Source organism: Rhinolophus ferrumequinum, chromosome 11, assembly GCF_004115265.2.
Source record: "Rhinolophus ferrumequinum isolate MPI-CBG mRhiFer1 chromosome 11, mRhiFer1_v1.p, whole genome shotgun sequence".
NCBI classification, from domain to species: Eukaryota; Metazoa; Chordata; class Mammalia; order Chiroptera; family Rhinolophidae; genus Rhinolophus; species Rhinolophus ferrumequinum.
This window is the reverse complement of record NC_046294.1, coordinates 79,706,583-79,729,479: the sequence shown is the minus strand read 5'-3', so window position 1 is coordinate 79,729,479 and position 22,897 is coordinate 79,706,583. Positions and strand designations below refer to the sequence as shown.

The 22,897-nt window shown below is 43.0% G+C and overlaps 3 protein-coding genes across 4 annotated transcripts in view; 1 reads left to right on the top strand and 2 right to left on the bottom strand.

Annotated features, from left to right (window-relative positions):
• Window positions 1-2,295: 2,295 nt before the first annotated feature.
• Window positions 2,296-14,484, bottom strand: POU2AF3 (POU class 2 homeobox associating factor 3). Of its 2 annotated transcripts, XM_033121708.1 has the most exons (5): window positions 12,042-14,484; window positions 9,999-10,093; window positions 5,943-5,997; window positions 4,310-4,539; window positions 2,296-2,915 (listed from the first exon to the last, which is right to left on the bottom strand). In XM_033121708.1, the coding sequence occupies exons 1-5, from the start codon at window positions 12,046-12,048 to the stop codon at window positions 2,541-2,543; spliced, it is 762 nt and encodes a 253-aa protein (XP_032977599.1). In that variant the 5' UTR covers window positions 12,049-14,484; the 3' UTR covers window positions 2,296-2,540. The 2 variants fall into 2 exon arrangements, with proteins under 2 accessions (XP_032977599.1, XP_032977597.1); XM_033121706.1 differs by lacking the exon at window positions 12,042-14,484 and having other exon boundaries at window positions 9,999-10,688.
• On the top strand, window positions 10,291-12,027 carry LOC117031242 (uncharacterized). Its single transcript, XM_033121705.1, has 2 exons — window positions 10,291-11,190; window positions 11,964-12,027. The coding sequence occupies exons 1-2, from the start codon at window positions 10,325-10,327 to the stop codon at window positions 12,010-12,012; spliced, it is 915 nt and encodes a 304-aa protein (XP_032977596.1). The 5' UTR covers window positions 10,291-10,324; the 3' UTR covers window positions 12,013-12,027.
• Window positions 14,485-21,154: 6,670 nt separating the features above from the next.
• POU2AF2 (POU class 2 homeobox associating factor 2) overlaps window positions 21,155-22,897 on the bottom strand; it is a 32,828-nt gene continuing 31,085 nt past the window's right edge. Inside the window, exon 5 of the mRNA XM_033121439.1 lies at window positions 21,155-21,735. Coding sequence (XP_032977330.1) covers window positions 21,334-21,735 — 402 coding nt within the window. The 3' untranslated portion in view covers window positions 21,155-21,333. The remainder of the gene's footprint in view (window positions 21,736-22,897) is intronic.

The window sequence follows — 22,897 nt, the reverse complement described above, 5'->3', positions numbered from 1 at the left end:
ATCATCAATTAAAATGAGGACAGTACTAGTATCTATTTTCCGTGGTTGTTTGAGCATTAACTGAGATAAGGCCCACCGCACTGGCCCATAGAAAGAGCTTAGTTCATGTAAGCTATTATTATTGTGCTGCTAGGTCCTACAAGTGAACAGTGTGGACATTGAATACGTCAGTGTTTTTCAAATGTAGACAGAGGACTATATCAGAATCAACTTAGGTACATTTAAAAAACGCAGACGCCTGGGCGCTCCCCAGACTTACTGACTTAGGCTTTCTCACGCTGAGGCACAGGCACCTATCTTTTCTATAGCTTCCCAGGGATATGTTGATGAGAGGCATTCTAGTTGCCCCAGGGCTGCAGGCAGATGTTTTACCTGCTGCTGTAGGTCCCTGCGCTGTTCTGTATGAGCTGTAGTGATTAAGAGACTGGATGGGCAGCATGCATGGACTTCATTGTGTGCCAGGTGACCTGTTGGTCCGAATTAAAGAAGTATCCTAAAGACCAATTTCAGGAAAAGTTAACCTAGCTAACCCCCATTCCTCTACATCCTTCCCACACTAAGTTTAGGCAAAGACTCAGGGACATGTGAAGTAAGAACAGGAAACAAAGAGGTAGAAATGTTCTCTGTTAGAGCTACAAGATAACTGATTCAGAAGGCAGACAATACAAGTGGGGAACCAAAACAAAAAAAGGCATGTAGGAAAGGGATATTTTGGTGCCAACCACTGGACATCTTTTTGTTCTCTGCTTTTGTCCCTTCGGGGTGGGTGGCAGGTATGCAGGGGCTGTGTGAATGGGTATTTGTTGACAACAGGCCAATTTCAATTTAGTTTGAAACTATTAAAAATTTAGTTTTGTTGGCATTTCCGAAAGGCAGTAATTGTTCTCTTTTCCTGGCATATCTACCCCATGAAGCAGGTTGCAACTTGTCCTGTTTGCCCAAGCCTTAGTGGAGTCCCCAAGAAGGGGACAATCAGGCAGTGTCATTTTGAAAGCATATCTGCCTCCAATAGAAAGAAGCCCACTGAAGTGGCAGTCGGTCAGCTTCTTCCCCTTGGTCCCCAAAGTGGGGGTCTCTGAAAGCTCTTATGGTTGGTATCTTTGTAGCCTCGGACAGTCCAGCCCCTCTGGGGAGCTCTGACTAGTTCTGATGAGAACATATCTTTGTGTGTAAGAGGAAGGTGGGGTTTAATGGGGGATGATTTTACAGGTTCCTGAACAGTCTTTCACAAACAGCGGATCAAACCGTTCACCAGAGAGTGAGTAAAGAAGCACATCTGTGATGTCCTTCAGACCCAAGTTCGGGTGCTTATTGGCGAGGTGACCTTGGGCAGGTGACTGAACTTTAGACTCCTCATTTTGCTACCAACGTTGTTGTGAAGATTAAATGAGATAATGTGTGAGAAAACCTTTAGACAATTCTTGCACAGGAAGGGCTCAGAAAATGGCAGCTCTGGCCAGTGCCAGTGGTACCAGTATTGCTGTCATTGTGCTGAACCTTGGGACATGGACAATGCCTCCCAGACTTCACTGCGGGGATTAAGTCCTGTGCCTTACTCAGTGTCCTCAGCAAACAGGATTTAACAATATGGTCTAGCATAGGTAGCTTAAGTAACTCTCTTCACCTTGAAAAGTTGGGCTTGTTCAAATAGATTAATAGAGGAAGTAAATTCTGAAATTCAGTTGTAAATAACATGGCCAATCCTATAAATCAACCTGTAAATACAAGTAATGCATTTTTAAGGACCTAAAGCAGACATTCAAAAATATAAGGTAACAACGTATTCTAAAACTTTACGATACATCAACTGCAAGGCAGGCATCAGGAGAAAGAAGATTAAATATTTGCCCAGAAAGTATACAAAACAAGACTTTGGAAATAAAAAAGAATTATCTACAGGTTGATATTGCTGTAGGTAAGATGTGCTTTTTGGTCATATTAATATTTCATTGACTAATGTTAGATTCGAGAAACTAATGATTCATAAATGTCTTTCTGTGATGTTGCTCCGAGATATACATACATCCTCATTTAAAGTTGAGGCTGACTTTCACTTTTCTGCCATCACAGGTGTGTGTACCCTCCATCATCATGGGAGCCAAGGCATCGTGCCACATTAAAATAATTTTAAATTCAGGAATAAGTGAGATTAAACTACTGAAAAGTAATTAGTGATTTACAGAAGTAATTGATATTATTCAAACAAATTGGAAACCATTATTCAAAATTTTAAAAAATAAGCCAACATTTAATAATACAAAATTATTTATTAGTAAAAAAAATTAGAATTTGTTCGTTACACAGTAAAGTAAAACAACTGAATGTTCCCTATAAAAATTTTAACTGTAAGCATACAAAGTAGGAATGGCACAATGACGGGTCTGAGGACTTCATCTTAATGCCTAAGTTAGCGTCAGAAAATTGAAAACTGTGACACGTAAACTGCGCCTGTGCTATTTTGTTCACAGGTTGCCTATTTTGAGTTGTCACTTGGCGCGGTAGAAACATACACGCATGCCATGTTCCACATTAATGAACTCCTATGAACTATAGCAGATGTCACAGTTTGTTTCTCTCATATAGAAATCACTGGTTGCTGCTGCTGAGGGAGCAAAGTTCACATAGTCTGTGCTGGGATAGGAAAAATACTCGGATGCTCTGATGGTGTCCAAGTGTTCTGCCTCACAGGACGCACAGTAGCAGCCAGAGGTGGTGGCTGAGGAGAAGCAGTCGTACTGGGCGTGAGAGGGCAAGTGAGGGTAGGAGTAGTCTTCTGAGGGGTAACCACAGTTTCTGATGTCCAGAGAAGGGGGAGAGCTGTAATTCTCCGGAGCATATGAAGGTAGCTGAGCTGGCAAGTAACTGTAGTCTAAGGAACCAGAGAGAGTGGAGGAATCTGAAGGCGATCCTGGGGTCTAGAGAAATGAAAACCAAGGAACAAAGAGCTTGATAACTTAGACAGGATTAAGAGAACTGAATAGAGTGGATTTATTAACTCAGACTAAGAACATTAGGGGTAAAGAAAAAGAACACAACAAAACACCCAACCCAACCCAAGTCTGCAGAAGTAATTTTATTTTATGATCGTCTGATTTCACGATACCACATTCTATATTTACGTATTTCTTTCCCAACAATTAATTGCCTTGCTTCACTGGCTTTCTTTGTTCTAACCATACTTTAGAGGATGCTTTGTCCGTAAACCACAAAATCCCATTGTGTTTCAAGTCACCTGCACATCAAATCCTGCTGTGTGCCACAATATAAGCTGCAGGTGGCACCTTGGATGTTTCTGCACACCCTTGGCTATGGAGAACAAGGTGAACATACTCAGATAGGACTAGCTAGGATCTTCAATGATCCAGTGTCTGGGAGACTCCAAGATGCGAACATACTCTTACAGTCACCAAAGTCTTGTCCTGAGGAGAAAGGTACTTTCTGTTTTCTCTTAAGTAAGTCTAAAATTGTTACTGAGAAAGCCTAACTTGCAAACTGGATTGGAATTGGATGACTGGGGGCCCTGTGTCCACATTTTGTGGCGTTAATTTCCTATTCCCTTAAAAGTAGTCTGAGACCTACACAGACTTTTGACTAACCAAAAGAAAAAGGTATTTACATTAAAAACACTTAATTTTAAGGTTTAAAAAAATGATATGAGTATCTAAAAGACATCTAAAACAACTAGTATCTACTAATGCAAACCTTACTCCATTTTAAATAATACATTTTCAAACATTTGAGGTCCATCAAGAACAGACCATCCAAATTCTTTCAAGTATTAAGGGCTTCATTTTTACTGACCATCTCAGACTCAAATGAGTTCTTGTGTCTAAACCAGACCAAAACAACCAGTTAGTAGAGCCAATTCAATGTCAAAAAAAAAAAAAAAAAAAAAAAAGACCATAAAAAACCCAAAAAACAAAAAGCAAAAAACCCCACTTAGCAGAATGACCATTTGGTACTGTGTAGATACAGCCTTAATTCCATTTTCAACCCCCAAATCCAAGGGCCATTGTTTAAATCAGTGATTTCTAATTAGTAGATGTCTTAACTTTACAGTTTAAAAACATTAAGTGTATATTGCCAGGAAACCTTTTTATTGCCCCACACCAACTTGGCATAGGACTTGGGAAATGTGTGGCTATTTTTACCTCCAGAGTTGTAAATGGTTCTCTCCTTCCTTCCTGGATGATTTCCTTGTTGATAGTGTTTGTATGATTTCTCATGAGATGATGCAGACTTTCTTACAAAGCATTATTACCCCATAGTAAGCAATAAATAGGTTTTGCTAAGAACAGAGATAAATTACCAGGCTCTGGTTAAAGCAGAGAGGGGCAGTCTGGAAGCTGTCTGGGAAACAGTGTGAAGTACTTTGCATGGAATTGAGCAAAGGGTCCAGGTGTGTCTCTGTCTGAAGGTAGGAATCCAAGATCTGGTCAAGGCAGCTTGGGTTTTCTTCACAAGAAACACAACTGGAAAACTCTCGGGGTTGAAAATAATCGGGCGTGGAAGAAATTGATTCAGGTTCAAAATACAGTCCTAGAAGAGAAAGGAAAAAGATTTTTTTGTTGTTTAAAAATTGCACTTAATTGATTTCAATGAATTTCTATTTTATAATCTGAGTATTTACTAGGTCTAAGGGAAAAGGAAGTTTAAGATGTTCTACAAAAGTAAACAGGCAGGCAATCTGTATTTTTTCATTGCCTTAGCTAATTCAAGTTCCAGTGAAATGAATCTGGTTAATAATGTGGAAATTGGTTGTGAATGTGACTAGGGCTAAAATGAAAGAATGGTGATCCAATCTGTGTCCAACAGTCACAGTCAAATAATGTTCAAGCCTCTACTTTCTTGGACCATAAAAAGCATCCACATCTAGCCCCTACGACAGTTTAAGTAAATCTCTCAGAAGTAGCTTATAGAATTGTTTGCGGCTTTAGAAAAACTTCTGATTTCACGGGAAGTAATCCTCTTAATTTAGGGTTATTACTAAACTTTTCACACTTACTCAGCAACTTAAATTTTGAGGAGTGATATAATATAAATGGCAATGCAAATTATAAAAATAGAAACCAGGAATGTAGGGGACAAATTAGTACTATTTGTTCTAAATTACAAAAAGTAAAAATGCTTTCTTAGGGAACATGTTAACATGATAATGACATTAAAGTATGTTGTTAAATACCAAACAAGAACAATGCTGAAAATGTGACTCCTTTTCCTTTTTAGTATTAATAGGCCCAATTTGTGGTTATTATCCTTAAATGCTCAAAGGAGATAAGTTTAGAGTGCGTTTATCAGAGGAATGACAGAACACTGGAGTTTTGTAAATCTCAAGGTTCCTTTGAGGTTAAGTGAAAGTGGAATATTCAGTGGTGAGCTACCATAAAAGCATGTTTCCTTATGTATAACCTCTTTAAACTCTTAGCTGTTGAGTGACATAGGTAGGAGTGTTTATGTAATAGAGTTATTCATATTGGGCTGAGAAAACTTACACTTGTTTGAACTGCTTTCTGGGAAGAGAGAAAAGAAGAGGAGGGAAGCCCCTGTCGGCTAGAAACTGACTGAACAAGAGCAAAGGCATAATTCCAGGACCTCTATTCCATCTAATGGTACAATAAAAAATGATAACAAGTTTCTAAAACCAATTCTGATCTTTGAGTCTAGTTCAGTTACTTGGAGATGAGGTACTGGAATAAATGAGAAGAACAAACTAAGGACAGATGAGACAGCAGAGAACAGACAGTTTAGAAAGAAGAAAACATTTGCACTTTGTTTCCTTGCGGGGCTTCCATCAGGAGTCACTGTGCCTATTTCACCTTCTGATTGGTTGGATTGCAATTAAATGGTGGTGCCTATCTTAACCCCTGAATCAAGCATTGAAAGACTTTCGAGATGGACTTTTGAAAGAGTTTTTGGGGAATTATAAATCTGGCTGTACTGACCTGCAGAAGATGCTGAGACTGGATCTGGAAGGTGGATACTATTTTCTCCGGACAGCTGCCAAAACAAGAATACGACCATAAAACAAAGTGAAATCAAAGTTCTATATAGGGAAAGCTAAGACATTTTGATGTGACCTATGTTGCCTTCTGCTTTAAGGTAAGCCAGATTCTTTCTTCTAAAAAAAGTTGCTGTCGTTAAATACAACCAATGTTGTATTTCATTTAGATTCAGTTTTTAGGTTTGCTTGGGGATTTTTTTTCCAGTATCAGATCCTCCCACTTCAATTTTAAAAGCTATTGATTTTGAGAAAAATTTAACTTAAACGATTTTTACATTAGAGAAATGTAACAATTAAAAAAAAAAACCAATCCAGTAAAGAGCCTATTAAACTATTTTAATTTAAAATTAATAAGGACTTACATTGATTTAATCTTAACTTCTGTGACCAAGTCAATCATTTTCTTCAAAATTTTCATATAGTATCTGGCTGCTTAGTCTTAGGAATTTGTTTTCCCTGAAGGACACAATTCCTAACTTTGTTAATCGTGGGTAGCTCAAAATATTCACATGTTCTTACTAGCTATGAAACATTAAAATAGAAAATATTTACTTAAAGCTCTAGTCATCGAGTTGAAGCCTATCTATATTCTAGTTAATGGTCAGGATATATTTCAACTCTTTGTATGTTTGTTACTCATTTTTATAAAAGTTACTTTTTTCACTACTCTATTTAAATACTTGAAGTTTATGAGATTGTTCCTTCTAACTATTTAAAGTAAAGCACTTTTATCTTCTAGTTAAATTGAGTTAAATTACTAACCAAGTAATTTAGGATTTTTTATTATTATTATTTTCTTTAGGTTTCCGGTGGTGGCTTTAAAGTTTAAAGGGACCAGCATCACTCTTTGATTCTGTGCTGGGAAGCTGAGCTCACCACATCTCTCTCTCCGGTTACAGGGTATACTTACTCCCGTACATGGAGCCACTGGGAGAGTGCACAGCCACTGCTGAAACAGGAGGTGGTGTTAATTTTGAAAATGATCCATGCTGTAATGTCATGAACCAGGAAGCTGGAATCCTTCAGCAGCTCTGCATGCAAATATTTGGCTGCAGCTTGAGCTAAAGGACTTGGAGGAGTTTAAAAACTCTGCTTCATTGTAGAGTTCTCATTAACCCCATTCCTCCCCCGGAATGGTCTGTTTGTCTGCTTCCCGCCTTATCTCCCTCAGGTATGTTTACAATATCCTAGTTGATATTATCTTTCTAGTCATGGGTTCACTTTCTACCCCTGCTCCACAAATACAAAGAAAGCCACCTCTCTTAGATTTCAAACAGCACAAAAATCCACAATCTACAGTTTAAAAAACACATCAAAGCTGTTAAAAAACTTAATGGTTATAAAAAGGGTAAATTATATCTTTCGATAAGTACTATCAAGTTTCCCTTTATCCTAAAGGTAAAAGAATTGTGTGTGTGTGTGTGTGTGTGTGTGTGTGTGCGTGTGTGTAGGGTTGTTTGCAAATTGACCTGGCCTAAATAAGCTTTTTGGTTTTTGTTTCTTTTTTTAAATCAAATTTAGAAATCCTGCATGTACACATGCACACATTCCTCCTGGCATTGTTTGAGACCCTGATATTTGTCTCCATCTACAACTTCCATTCACAATTGCCTTTTTAAAATTTCAAATTGTGGATAGTACTTTGACTTTATAAATTAAGATAAATTTCTTCCTGCTTAGTATATTTGATAAAATTAACTCTCTCCTTGGCTTAAAGCTTCCTAGAGGTGTCTTTCAACCATTGAACAAATTGGAGATCATCTCTGTTGAACTGGAAGAGTCTACACCAAGAAGTGGGCATACATTATCCCCTGGTGTTACCATCCTTGCCTACTGAGCATACCTTCACAGCTTTCCTGGAATCCCAGATCCTTCTGATGGTTCCCAGGGATTTTTACATCTGGCTCTTGTAATTAAATCATCTGTGTGTTACTCCAGGCAGAGGCAGATATAATATTCAAGGAAGCGAAGTAGAGAGCAAGTTTTGCTCTGCAAGGCACTGGTTCAGCAGTACCGCTTTATTGTATTTCTCGGGGTGGGGGGAATTCAGAAAAACTGAGATAAGTAAAATCTCCCCAGGGAACAGATACTGGTCAGATACACAAGTGAAATATTTAACCCTTGCCTTCCTTCCTGCAGCTAGCTAACAGGGGAACAGTGGCCAAACCAACTTGTAAGAGGCCAACAGCAATAAAATCGCCATGCCCAGTGGGACTTCTACAGGTGCAGCTGAAGCAGAATTCTACCATGTACCAAAGCTCCATAATGAAAGATTACATTTTGTTATGAACATCTTGATGATGATTTTATTTTATTTTTGCTCCAGAAGCATTTCCCAGTTCCCTTGTTCCTGGTTTTATTAATTTTATAATTATCTCTGAATTGGAGGGGTTGATGGTTGAGGCTATCAGACTCCTGCTCAGCACAGCTGGATCTGCAGAAAGATGAATTTAGGGAGCCAATAGGTGGGAATTTTTTTGTCTTAAGAATAAGACCTTTGTTCTACTTTTAACTCTATTGTCAATAACTGCAAGACTTTGAACTTCAGCTGTAATAGAGGCATACCATGATCTCACTTACTTCCCCTGGTTATTACAAGAACCAAATGAAATAATGAGTGTGCAAAAATGCTTTAAAAGAACCACCGTAAAATCCTCTACAAGTGGAAGTTTTATTGTTAGCTGAAATTCTGCATATGGAGGTACTAAACTCTCCAGCAAATGTAAAATTTGTGCTGTTTGTACCACATCACAGCAAGCTCACACCTGAACTTTAAACTCTGGGCAAAGGGTGTGGATGAACATTGATAGCTGGCTTTCAAGCCTTGCTCGTAATTTTATTGTAGTTACTTTTCACAAATAATAATGATAACTAACATTAATTGAGCACTTACTACGTGGAAAGTGCTCTTCTAAGTGCTTTATATGCAATAACTCATTTAACCCTCACAGAATCTTATTATCTCCAGTTTAAAGATGAGAAAACTGAGGCAAGAGAGACGCAGTAACTTGCCCAGAGGATATATACCATGGAGGTGCAGAGCTTCGAATCCAGTCCACTCTAGAACCTATGATCACCACCCTTACATCATTTGCCTCTTCCCACAAAGGCCCATTTTATGAAGTCGTGCATTGCACACAAACAGCACCAGCACAAAACCCTAAGCTGGAGATAGGACCAATGCTGACATTGGCAATGTGGGCCCCAGCTATCAGATCCTACATCCACGCCCAAACCAACCACAAGCAATTGTAAGATCAAGGGCTTTCAGCGATGAATTGCCCTCTCTTGGAGGATAAACCTGACCTAGTTTATTTGGTTCTGCCGTTACCCTGAGAGCTCTTAGTAGCACTACGGTTTAGGACACATATAAGTGGCAGGGAACACTTATGACAGCCCAGGTCAATCTTGTGTTAACCTGGAACTACTTAAGGCTTCATTACAGCTTAAGGATGTGGTTCTATATTCCAAGCTGTCTCCTCTGCAGACATGGCCCCTTTCCATTGGGAACTTTTAGTAACTGGTGATTTATAGATAAATGACCTCAAAGGCATTTATTCCAGAAGAATGAGGAAGGAAGGGGGGCTGTTTCACAGAGATTCTATTTTTGAAGGGCTTCCTAAAATGAAGTGTTTCTGGGAGAGATTTTCTTTGCATATGTGAGGGCACATACACTGTCTTCCTAACAGAATAACAACCTACTTACCCGCTGGCTGCTCCTCTCCCTGCACAGGATCAACAAGCCCTTCATACTCAACTAGGGTCAGTGAAGGATGGGATTCCCCCAAATCCTGAGCCCCACAACGTGCTGCAGCTGTTCTTTGTGGCTTCCTGTGGTGAACTGGGATGCAGCTGGGCACTGAAGTTATAAGAACACCCGAGGAAGGCCGGGTCTGGGGCTAGTGACTGGGGCCCAGGGTAGCCTCTGTCCCTTCCCAGATGCAGGGTTGAATGAGGCCGTATAGGAGTTGGGAGTAAGTGAAGGGTTTATGCTTACGGTTCCCCCCGAGGCTGCCTGGTGAGCCCTTCTCTGCTGCAGCAGCTCCTTCACCGTGATCTTCACCCGGACACCTTGATACACCTTTGGTTTTTCTGGGGAAAGGCAACCGAGTGAGTCAGTGGTAAAGTGTGAAGTTTGGGTGTCAGGCTGGGGTGTGGGGGGAGTCCTCTTTATAGACCAAGGCATCTAAGGCCAGGTTTCTAGGTTTGGAGAACACAGAGAAAATGCTAAAAGACAAGTGGGAAAGAAATTCAAATTTATCAAACTTGAAGGGGTGAAGAGAAACTGGGCAGGTTGCAGCTACTCAGTGGGAATCAGAACATATGGAAACCTGTGTGATCACCCACCCCAGGCTGGGTCCTGTGCCTAGACCAATAGCACACGGGTTTTTCTGCTCAGGCATGTGGAGACCAGTCCAGGGGAGCTTGCCACCTTGGCTGACTAAGTTGGGGGTATCTGGGCCCAGCCCGCTGGCCTGGGAGAGGGTATTATGGACCTGGGGAGGGGCGGGGGGAGGGGGCTTGGAGCAAGGGCACTCTCTGATCTGTAGCAGCCGACCTAGCCCACCCCACCGTGATGCTCCCACGCAAGCTCTGAGTCCCTTCTTTTTCCACCAGGCCAGGTGTGGCTTCTCGGGAGGCTCCGACCTTTACCTGCCCTTGGTCTGGAAGCCAGCCCTGGGGCAAGCTGTGGGGTTGGGCGAGCTGTATACTTGGGCCGGTGAGGGATCTGCCAGACTGACCCCAGTAAAAGGCCCAGACCCGGAGAACTCCCTCCTTCCTTCCCGTCGATCTTTTTCTTCAGACTTCCCTCCCTCGCCCCCTTCCTCCGCCTTTCCGGCTCTCCATTTTTTCCTCCTCCCTCCTTGGGCCCCGCTCCTGTTCTCCCCTTCCTCCCGTCTCTCCCCACCCCCTCCCTTTCTGGTGCAGGCATTTCTCAGCGGCGCACAGAGGCTCCTAGTCTGGTCGGCGCGGCGCGAGTTCCGGGAAAGTTGTGTGGGTCTCCCGAGGATCGCGCACTTGGCCGGGAGGCCGCCCTCCGGAAGGGCGGCCCTCGGGGCCGGCAGGGCCGAGCCGGACAGCCCCGGCTGGCGAGGTCAGCCGAGCGCTCGCCGGAGGGTCGGCGGGGAGGGAGCCTCAGCGTGCCGGGAGCGGGACAGACGCGGCCCCGTGGGCCCCGCTGAGCCGCAGTGAGTAGGTCGGGCTGTTAGATCACACCGGGCCCCGCCCGGCGAGCTTTCGCGGTCCGGGTGGCCGCGGGAGCCCAGTGCGACTCCAGCTCTGACCTCGACCTTGGAGGGAGCGCCGGGTGAATCGCGCGGGGAGGGGCCGGGCGCCGCGCCTTGTGGCGGCCGTGCGACCAGCCTATGTGCCTGGCGACAGTGCCAGGCCGCCAGCGCCTCGCCTGGTCACTGCGGAGACCGCAGCTGGACAGCAGGGAGCCCCGAGGCCAGGACCCGGGAGCTAGGGGTCTCCCCAGGAAAGGAGGACGCGCTATTTGTCGCCCAGACGCAGGGAATCCCGTGCTCGGCCCGCAGGGGCTGGGCGCCGCGCCCTCTGCGCGGTCCATTCTCTGCCCCCCGCTTTCCTCGCTGGGTTCGCGGCTCCGGGGACTGCGGGCGCAGCTCGGGGTCGGCACGGGGACCGTCACAGCTTAGCTCTGTGCGCCCCGCGCGCCCTGCTCGCGTCCCGGGCTCACCGTGAGCCTCTAGCTCCCCCCGCCGCCGCTTCTGTGTGCGCAGAATCCGCGCTGCGAAGTCCCAGGGTCACAGCTGTGGCAAAGAGGGAGGGCGGGTGGTGGGCCGGGGTACGCGGACGTCCGCAGCGGCCAACTCCGCCACTGGACCTCTGCTCTCGGGAGCAGGCGCCGAGTGGGAGCGGCCACAGTGTGGCCCGTGCCCTCTCGCACGATCCCCGGCACATCCTTGCATGCTCTGACTTTGTGCCTCTCTGTTCTGTGCAGGAAAAGATGTGGAAATACACCCAGATCAAAACGCCCCTGGCCCGCGTGACCCTACCCCAGGAGAAGCAGCCGAGTTACCCGACATGGTGGTCAGCAGAAGCTGGGTCTGTGGCTGGATGCTGCAGCTGCAGGGACTCAGCGCCTAGGAGGGCTCCTGTGCAAGGAGAGAAGCAGAGATGCAACATTTTTAAAGTTTCACAAAGCATCCAGCTGCATCCAGGTCCCTGGAGCAGGAGGCAAACAGAATTAATGTTTTATACCTTCGGGTATAGGTTTGAGTTTTTTCCCCCTCATGCCAAGTATTTAAAACCTCTAGAAACCCATGATTTGACAATCAATGATTGCGCGGTACTTTCAATTTGAATATTCAAAGGCTTAACAAAATGGACTATCTTCTGCAGAAATCCTGCACACAGGCACCCCACAGAGAGTCCAGAGAAACAGGGAGTGAGACCCCTTTGGGTCCTGACCCTTGCTTTTATTCTATTTTGAGCATTTTGCCCACCTTCCCACAGACAGAGCAGGAGTGCTCAAAGATGCTCTGTATTTCTGCCTCAAAAGCAGCTTCAGGAGCCCTGAGTGACTTAGGCTGCTCTTCATGACCACCTGAGCCAGGCTGACTGGTCAGACTGATTCCCACATCCCCAATCTCTATTTTAAGGGGAAAATCTCAGGTTTTGGGTAGTGAACTTGGCAGCAAATAGGTACAGCATAGCAAGGAGTTGCTCTGGGCCCAGATTGCAGGCCTGAGGCCCAGCAGAGGCCTTAGCTCTCTGCTCCTCATCTCCTTCTGGCCCTGCCTGACCAAGTGGAGGCTTTCCTCCCCTTTTGTCCACTCTCTGTCTGGTCCCCAGACACTGGGGTTTCAACACAGAATGCCTGCCTGTTAAGACCCTTTGCTCCTCCCCAAGGAGCTGGGGAGGCCCATGGGGTCTCACCGTCTGGAGATTTTCTGAGACTGGTGGTTTCTTCCTTGTGAAGTTCTCACTTCTCTCCTCTTTCACCCTCAAGAGCAATCCCTGCAGGTTTGCTGCAAGAGCTTGTGTTGAGAAATGATAATAAGCTTAGCTCCTGCTCATTTTAGCTGAAATGACATGATATGTTCAAGCCTTCACACTTTGGAGTGAGAGGTGGGAGGGATATGAGGTCAGGCTACCCCCTTGGTCCAGGGCTGAGCCCCTCACAAATAATTAGGGACTGTGTTAGGTCATTTTCACCAAGCACTTGTTTTGCCTCTGTGTGATTTGGAGGTTTGAGAAGACAGAAGTAGACCAGAGAGGGAGAGAGTGCCAGGCCAAACCCTCTCCTAGCCCCCGAGGGAAGGGGGCAACACTGGAAGACAGGCAAATAAGCCAAGTCATTCCCATGAGGCCAGGTCAAGAGATGTTATAGTCCTCTGTTCTTGTTCCCAGAGTTCTCTGAAATGCAGAAGTGGAGTTGAGCCCCATAGGCCACCAGAAAAATACTTGGATATCCTCAGATGTGTCTGATGCAAGGTGGAACATATGAAAGTGAGGAAATGGGGCTCTCTGAGAGTGACAAAGACACCAGAGTCTGATGGATATCAATGGTTGGGCAGCTGAAGCCTATTTCTGGGGAAGGGGATCAGGGCTGGGAAGACATGAGATGGCACCTGACAATGGAGGGCACGCTGGGGTATGCTTATCTCCAACTTAGCTGGAATCCGTGTTTCTTGAAGCCTCTTTCTCCAAAGCCCCCTGAGCCTGTGTCCTGAGTTTCTTTGATGGAAGTCAGGCTGAGGACCAGACTCATGAGGAGGGGACATACATTGGAATGCAGAGGACCCCTGTTTCCTTTCTCCCTTCCCTGCCCTGGCACTTCTTCTGAAGGAACAGTACACAGAGCAGCGTGGAATTAAGGGTGGTCTCTTTTCCTAATAGTTTTTTCCGTTACTTCTTTTTTATCCTCCTTTTTGTTTTATACTTATTTTTCGGTTTTCTTTAAAAAATCTTCCTCTTTGTCCTTTGGCCTTTTTGTTTATTCCCCACCCCCATCCCCGAGTTTCCTTTCCTTTGCCTCTCTTCTTGTCACTGCTTTCCTCCATGCCTTGCCTGCATTGGGGGTTTTTCTCCCTGGCTCCTCGCATGTGTCTGCTTTCCCCTGTTCTGGGGTACTGTCTCCCTTTTCCAGGCTCAGTCCTTTGCTAATCTTTCCTTTCCCTGGAGATGGACAGGGATGGCAGGAGGCCTTAGAGTTCCAGTGGCAACGTCCCCGAAGTAGATGCCAATGATTGCCTGCCCTGTGACGAAGAAGGGGGGCGCTGGTGAGAGCTGAGCTCCTTGGACTTCTCAGGGGTCTGTCGGGATAGTGAAGAACTCTGTCCCTTGCCCAGAATCCTCTGCCTGAACTATGGCAGCAGTGCTGGGGCTTGCGTGTTGGCCCCTGATGCTGGGATGATGTTCCCGTGCTGTTTGTTGCTGGCCAGCAGCTTCAGAAAACGGTTTCCTCAGGGCTGAGCCCTATTTTGAGAAAGAAATTCCCTGTTTTTTAGCCCAACATTAAAACGTTTTGGTTTCTGCTGTTTCTGTAATTGTAAGACTCTAACACAGGTATTCAAGAGCCAAACACCATGCTTGTGGGGGTAAGGGAGAATCCTTTCTCAATGCATCTTGTCTGCATGTCGTGCGACCTGCAGCTACCAGGTCTGCCCTGAGACCCCATAGAGTTGGATGTCCCTCACAGGACACTTTCTGAAGTTGTCGTTTATTGAGCATTGATTGGATAACAGGCACTGTATTGTGCCTCCCTGATTCCCAGATGAGGAAGCAGGCACATCGGGGTAAGCAACACGCCCAAGATTATTGAGCACATAAATGGCAGGATTGCAAATCAAACTAAGTCTGATGCTAGCATCCTTACTCTTAACTATCATTATTGCCTTCCTGATTTTTTATAGCAGAGCCTTGCAAACTTATTCCACTTCAACCCACAGTAACAAATTCAGTTTACATGTTTGATATTGTATCTATAACAACGTCTACATATTTATAACAAACTTCATGAGACAGGGTACACCTGTGTATATGAAGCACTCTGAAAATTTCCATCTTTTCCATTTCATTCTATTGATGAAAAAGTCTATGATGGTCACTAAGATAATTTAGTGGCCCACTAATGCATTGTGACTAACATTGGAAAAATACTGTCTACGAGACATGCAAATATGCATCTGTGCTGTGCATGTGGGAGCATTTTGATGTGCTGTTTTCCTATCAGGATGTGCAAGGAGACTAAGGCAGTGTAGCGTACTGACTTGAGAGTATTCTGTAAGCACTGGGGACACCAGAACCCCGAAGAAGAGGCTGACTAGAAGGAAGTCTGAGCTGTTAATTATGCTAGTTACAGTTTGTACTTCTCAGACTGGGAATTCTTCCCCTTGCTGGGGGCATTGTCACCTCTAAGATGTCCCGATAATCATTTGGGGGTCCTAATACAAGGCTGAAAAATGTGAGGTTTCAACAGGCTTTATCAGGCTCACTTGCTTAAAAGTGTAACATAGGATCCTGATGTTTGAATGTTGAAACGGATTTTTGAGGTGCTGAGAGAGACTAAGTCTTTTTTCAGCTTCTTGGGTGCTGGTCATCTAGCCTCAGGCTCCCTCCATTGCTTGGTTTGGCCTGTAGTAGATGTGTGTTGAGGAAATGGGAGCTCACTGTTTGTCACACAGCCTGTTCTATTGGACTATTGGACTGCTTTAAATATAATGAACCAAATGCCAGTTAGGTATTAATTGAGTACCGTCTGTGTACCAGACATGGTATCAAATACCCGGAATACAAAGATAAGTAAGTCCTGCTTTCTGTCATCAACTGCTCTGTGAGGAACATGGAATGCTGTTTCCCACTTCTACACTACTGCGTCTCCTCTATGGGTTCATTCATTCCTTCATTCATTCATTTGTTCGTTCAACAAGCATATACTAATTATCTACTCTGACCAGGCCCAGTGCTAAATCTGAAAAAGTTACCATGCCCACCCCTGCCCCAAGCCTTTTCTTTTTGAGGCTTCCCATCTGTAGTTTCTCTAGTTCTTCATACGTTACAGTTTTTCAGATTTCAGAGACACTGCGCTTAGAAACCCTTTACTTTGTCATTGACCCTTTTAACGTCGCTCAGCACCCAGAATAGTGGAAATAGAATACACTTTTTTAAAGTTTCAAATTGAATATTTTCACTGAATTTTTTGGCAGGATTTTGTATGCAAAATGACATTGCAGAACATTATATTTTTTTCCCCAAAGTAGGAGACTTTATTGAACTTAGACACATGAATATGAAAAGACTTTCAGTATAAGGAAAAAGGGGAGTTTATTCCCTCCAAATTTGACTACAACTCTAAACTCTCTTTATTGATGCAAAGTTCTTTTGTCATTTCAACTTTTTAAGACACTGTTACCAAACTTTGTGGGAAATATCAAGTTCCCAAAATGTGGAGGAAACAAATAGTTACTGAGCTCAGAGTGAATGTGTGGTCCGTGTGGAAATGACCAGGAAGACTATTAGGTGGAGGTTATGTAATGATTTGTAGTAAGTCAGTCTCTTTCCATAAAACATATTCAAAGTTTTAAATTTTCCTTAAGAAGCTTCCATGGGGAGTGAACATTTAATAATTTATCATTTAAATAAAATACCATCAGACACTGCTTGCAAGGTTCATCTTTTGCTTAAAACATTTTTATTATGTAATATATGTCATACAAAAACATATCTACAGATGACCATGATAGAAGCCTATGAATATCTTACCATGGTTAAGCAATAACACAGTTCAGTTCATTTACGACCAAATTAATTTATTAAGCATTAAACTTGGATTATTCCACTCAAGATATTTGGTTAGGGAGAAGGTTAGTAGGAACATCTATCAATTTTCCTAATACAAAAGAGTGAATTCTTAGATATTATTTGTTTTGTCTACATTTTTTTTCCTTTTGGAACTTGTAAAATTTTTTACTGACAATGATACTGCATGTTACAAACCCACATATCTTATTTATCAGAAGTTATGATTAGAGGACATTTTTATATCAAAGATGAAAAATAACATGGTGTCATCATTTGCCCATAATTATAGAAGATTTTCTCATTGTTTATTTAGCCTGATCATTGGGGATTCTAGTTCCTGATCTATTTTTCATATTTTTAAAATCACATTGGAGATAATGTCAAACTTTGAATAACTTTTATTTATAAGATGTCTTGACATTATGGTATATGTAGATACTAAATGAATATATAAACATTTTTCTGTGCTACTTCAAAGGTTCAGTAATTTTCCTTCTTAGAGACATTTAAAAATACTAAATTGATCATTTAAATATATTACCACTAAAGCCCAATATCCACTATTGTCAGATTTGCAGAGAGTATGGCTAATGTTAAATACTAAACATGGTGAAGGTTTCCTTATACCTCAGTCTCAGAGAGTCATCACCCACAGAATCAGGGTCTAAATAGTTATTCATCTTTGTGGTCTAGTTTTAGTTCAGTTTAATAAAGATTTTACTGAGCACCTACAACATTCTGGGCACTAAGCCAGATGCTGGAGATACATTGCTGAGCCATTCATGAGTCTTCCCCTTGACAAATCTAGTTAGAGAGTCACTCTTTCACTAGATGTATGATTTTGCACTAAACTCTAGAGTCTAACTAGTTACTAAATATGGTATATAAGAGGAACAGTGTCATGTTGTTTTGAATAGAGAGGATACTTGAGACAGAACACAATAATTATGGTGTGTGATTGGTAGACTCATTGTAATGTAAAGTGACTTAAACCTTGGACATCAATTGTTATTTCAGTTCTTTTTTTAAATTTATTTTTTATTCAAATATAGTTGGCATACAATATTATATTAGTGTCAGGTGTACAACATAGTGATTCAACATTTATATACCTTATGATGTGATCACCACAATAATTGTAGTAACCATCTGTCACAAAGCTATTACAATATTATTATTTTCCCCAGGCTGTACATTACATCCCGTGGCTTATTTATTTTATAACTGGAAGTTTGTACGTACTCTCTTTCACCCTTTCCTTCCATCCCTCCATCCTCCTCCCCTCTGGAAACCATCAGTTTGTTCCCTGTGTCTATGAGTCTGTTTTTGTTTTATTTCAGTTTTTAATATATTACTGATGCTTCGCTTCTTATAAGTGTATCGTTTAGATTTACATTTTGAATAGTAGATCAAAAAGATAGTAGTAGTGCTTTATATATGTATGTATGCATGTATGAAGGTAAATACGTATTTTAATATTGGGGTTAGTAAGTCTTTTCCCTTTGTGGAATTTCTTGTAGGGCACTACTAGAGTACTTCTTCCCCTGCCACAATAGTACAATTATACGCGTATTGTATTAGTAACTGAGCTGTAGCAAGTCATAATGCTCACTTAAGAGCGTTTATTAAATAAATGAGATAAGATATGCCTTTCTTTTCTCATTTTAAGGGCTTGTATAACATGGGAAGAGACACATAAACACTTTAAACCACTATTATAATGTCCGTTTCCAGTGATTTATGGAAGGATTGCTTTTGCACAAGCAAATTTTGTTTTCAGCTTCTTTTTGACGTTGCCATCTACTCAGCTTTCTTAAGTAGCTTGAACTTGACATCATCATTTGTGCTTACTTTAAAGCTTAAAGGACCTGAAAGAGATGGCATTTTGAACCCAAGCTCTCTAATTTTCTCTGGCTTCCCCAGGACAGCTGTGAGTCAGAGCACAGCAGCTTTAAGGAAGAAGAGGAAGAGAATGTGCATTTTTTTTCTTATGCTGGCATGGTCCATTATTATGAAAAGATGTGCTTAGTCCACAGCATGCAGTAGGAAACAGAGAGTATTAGAATGGGAAATGGGACAAGGAAATACCGTTAATTTCCCTGTCATAACTTTGTAGCTTGCTTTCACGTTTTCACACAGTATTATAAATTCCCTGAACCAAACTGAAATGTATGTAATATAGAAATACATTGTCAAGCCAAATAGAATTCTTAAAAATAATTTGTCATGTGGAATTATTAGCACCACCTCCCACCCCCAACCCTTTTAGACTAGATAACTTAAATGGATTATAGATAGAGTATGGGCCTGTGTGTGTCTCTTTTTTTATTTTGTCAGACGTTGGATGCTTTAAGAAGAAAAGAATGTGGACACCACTGGTTGCTGAGCTGTATTTATCTGAGAGCCAATGCACCCTCTGGTTGTGAAGAGATGAATATAATATATGAGAAGATAGCAAACTAGGAGAAATGAGCATCCCTAACATTTGGCATTATAATCAAACAAAAGTTAAAGTGATGTGGGCACATACTTATGATGTACACAGCCATTATTATGTGTGTGCTGCTTAGTAACAAATGGCAAGCAGTAGATAGCTGTAATTATTATAATTTTTAAACACTCAATCTAGAAAAATGACTTTGAGACATTTGTGAAGACCCCTAAATCTATGGAAAGGGCCAGACCTCATCTTTCTGATGCAAGGGTCTGCTGTCCATGTATGAGTGAGACTGGATGACAGATGGCTCTGCCAAGGACACCGGGAACCAGGACTGAGGTCTCAAGTCTCAGTGGATTTAAGAAAGAGCAGCTATCTCTCCCACAGTAGAAGTTTCCCCCAATCCATTGAAAGCAAATACTGGGCAAAGTAAAGATCAGGTGGTGAAAAGCACAGGCAGGCAGGAAGAGGTGAGGCAGGGGACCGGCGAGAGTGCAGCCCAGCAGCTGAGGATCACCAGGGCTCCTGGGTCTGCTCCTGCAGAGGTGCTCTCCCAGGAGGGAGCTGAGAAGTGTGAGGTAAAGGAAGACACCCTATCCAAGCTTTCCGTACATTAGGAGTGTGTTTGCTTAGCCAGGAAGTACCTTTCAAGGCCCGGAGAAGAACTATTCACTTCTGTGTGTAAATTAGTGTCTTTATTTGGTTTTCTGGACTCCTATGTAGCAAGGCAGAGCATGAGACACTGTCACAATGGATTTGATGAAGACTCTTGGGGGGCTTTGGGCGACCAGGTGGAAAATGAGAGGACTGGGTCCTCAGGAGATAGAGGGAAAAGGCATTAGGTCACAAGGGACCACAGGGGTCAAGAAAATGTGTTACAGGAATAAAGGAAAGTGGTAGGAAGATAAGAGGAATAGTGGAAGCGTGACCTGTGGGCCTTGACTCATGCATTGCAAAGTCAAAGTGTATGCGAGGCATTTAGATGGCCTTGACTTGCAGACAGGCACACTGCTTGGTGGGAATTACTCGCGGAACTTACTCGGCAAAGGAATCCACACCAGTCAGACTTACATGAGACAGATGAATGCTTCAGATGTCAGTTTCTTCATTTATACATAGTAAGAGCTGTACAATTCTGACCAATGAGCCACCACCAAGGTCTTCCTTTAAATGGGGGATGTTGTGGGTAAGGCTACTGGCCCACATCTGACAATATGTCCTTCAAAGTCCCTTTGCTTCTTGGTGTTCCGCGGTCCATTGTTTCTTGCTGATAGCCCAGTCCTGCTCTCTGTATTTTCTTTACAATGCATTGGTCCTTATTTGATCACAGAATGCCCATTTTACTAATCCACTCTTATAACTGGAAGGTTTATTCCATCAGAAAGACGATGTCTAGCTTAATTGCAGCTACCATGGATCAAAGTAAGTTTTGGCCTTTATTGTTTTTTGGATTAGCCTAACTTTGAAACATCTTGGGCTTTAGGGCAGAGTCAAAAGTATATATTTATGAAGCCATACCCTCCTGACCTTATCCTACTTTAATGACAATAAAGCATTTGTATATGGTGATACATTTTTTATTGGTCCTTTACGAGCCACTGTAAGGAGAGAAATATATATATATAATGATTCATGCTTTAAAGTCACATGATATAAAAAGTAGTTTGTTTTGTATGCCCTAATCTATATTACACCCTATGCATTCTCTTCACTAAAGAACACACATAATTCATAACTAAGAAAAATTGAACAGAAAAATCAGTATGTTTTATGATCTGCAAAATCTTTTTAATGTCATTTAAGAAAAAAATATCAGTGCCAAAAATGATATTTCAAAGATAACAGGAAATTCAGAATGTAATGGGTTACTAAAGTTCCAAAGAGACTTCACTATCAGGTTGTCTCGTTAGAATACGGTCCCTGATAAATGCAATTAACTTTGTGTTGTTTTTCAGTGGGGTTATGATGGGGAGGATTACAAATAAATGCCATTATCCATTAACAAAGGGTGGCATGATGGCTTATCTTGAAAATCTAGTTCTGAGTGAGCTGCCACACCAAAACCAATCTGTGGAATACAGAACCCAAGTGAAAGAAAAGTAAATAAGTTCTTTGGTGCCCCCTCCCCTTAGTAAGCCCTGCGGCATTCATATGACCCCCACGCCATGCTTCCATCTTCTTTGGTCCATGGAGAAGGGTCCTGAAGGGTAGAGGCATCTGCCCCCTCATCTGGGGAGAGGGGCACCACCTTGGGTTGTAGGTCGTTGGACATTGTTGTGAAAGGGGTGAAAGGGTAGGGGGGCGGGGTGGGGTACCCTGGTGTATGGTACAGATCTTCCAGCGAATGCAGTGAGTAGGACTGAGCTCCAGCTAGGGGGGGCCCCCAGCTCGAGCTCCTGTGCTGGGTGGTGCTCCCTGATTCCAGCTGGGAGAGGCAACTTGTGCTGGGTGGCAAGGTCTGCAGGACATCGGTGGACATAGGGTCCGGCTGGCTGAGACCATCCGTCACTGTTTGCTCCCATGAGTCCCTCTGAGGAGAATGGAAAGGTCACCAGGGTTAGTCATCAGACGATACTCTGTTGCGGACAGATTTCCTCTCCAACCTGGGTGTTGCTGGACTTGGAGTCCTCCCTCTGCTAAAGCCTTCTTACCACACAGCCTTTCCCTCTGGTGATTGACACCAGAAGTGAAAGTTTTAGTTCCCTTCTTACTCTAGAATTGAATTCCCTGTTTGCATTAAGATTCCTTTCCCTAGAAAACAACATTAAATGAGTAAACTACAAGAATAATAAAACGAACATTTATACAGTATTTTGACATTTGCAATGCACTTATGTCAAGCATTCTTTTTGAGCGTCACAATACTTGGGGTCCTAGAATGCCCTTTCCACAGTGGGAAAGTCAGGCCAGCTGCTCCTGGAAGGAGGGGGCCTCTAAACTACGTGATGGGCTTTTGAATGGGCTGGTAGGGCCACGGTGCACTCAGCTAAGAGGTAGGAACATCTTTGGAGCTGGAAGGATTTTGGGTTTAACTCATGGCTGTGCCACTTACGGCCTTCCTGATTGAGCACCTCACTTAGTTTATCTGTAAAATGGGGCTTTAATAACTGCATCCTCAGATGTTGCAAATATTAAATGAACAAAGGCACATAAAAGTTCCCGGCTGGAGTAGGTACTCAATAATGTTAATCCCCACACAACCCCGTTTTGTCTAAAATCCGATCTTTAGAGATTCATTCCTTTGTGGTTGGAGGCTTTACAGTTTTCTGCAAGAAGGGTGTTAGTGTTCTTCAGATCTTTAAGATCTCACCTCTTTGAAAGGATTGCGAGAGAACAAGGTTCTATAAGGTAGAAACGTTGGGGATGGGGAGGCAGGGGACCGGAAGGGCAAGAGCAGTCCGGATGTACCTGCCCTGGAAGATTAAAGCCTAGTCGTGTCTGAGGTGTAATTTCAGGGCTGTTTCCTTAGGCGCTGGGGGAATGATGGGGGAACATCTGGCAAAACCAATAGAGTATGAACAAAATGGATAGAAATCCTGCCCTATCAGTTGTCCTCTCCGGATCCCTAGATAGACCCTCTTGCTGGAGTGGGTGGTACGGAGGGTTGTGGAAGGCCCCTTAGGCGTGTATCCTGGCAGTACGTGCTGTCCTGGCATCTCCCGGGACTGCTGCGGAGCAGACTCTCTGGTTTC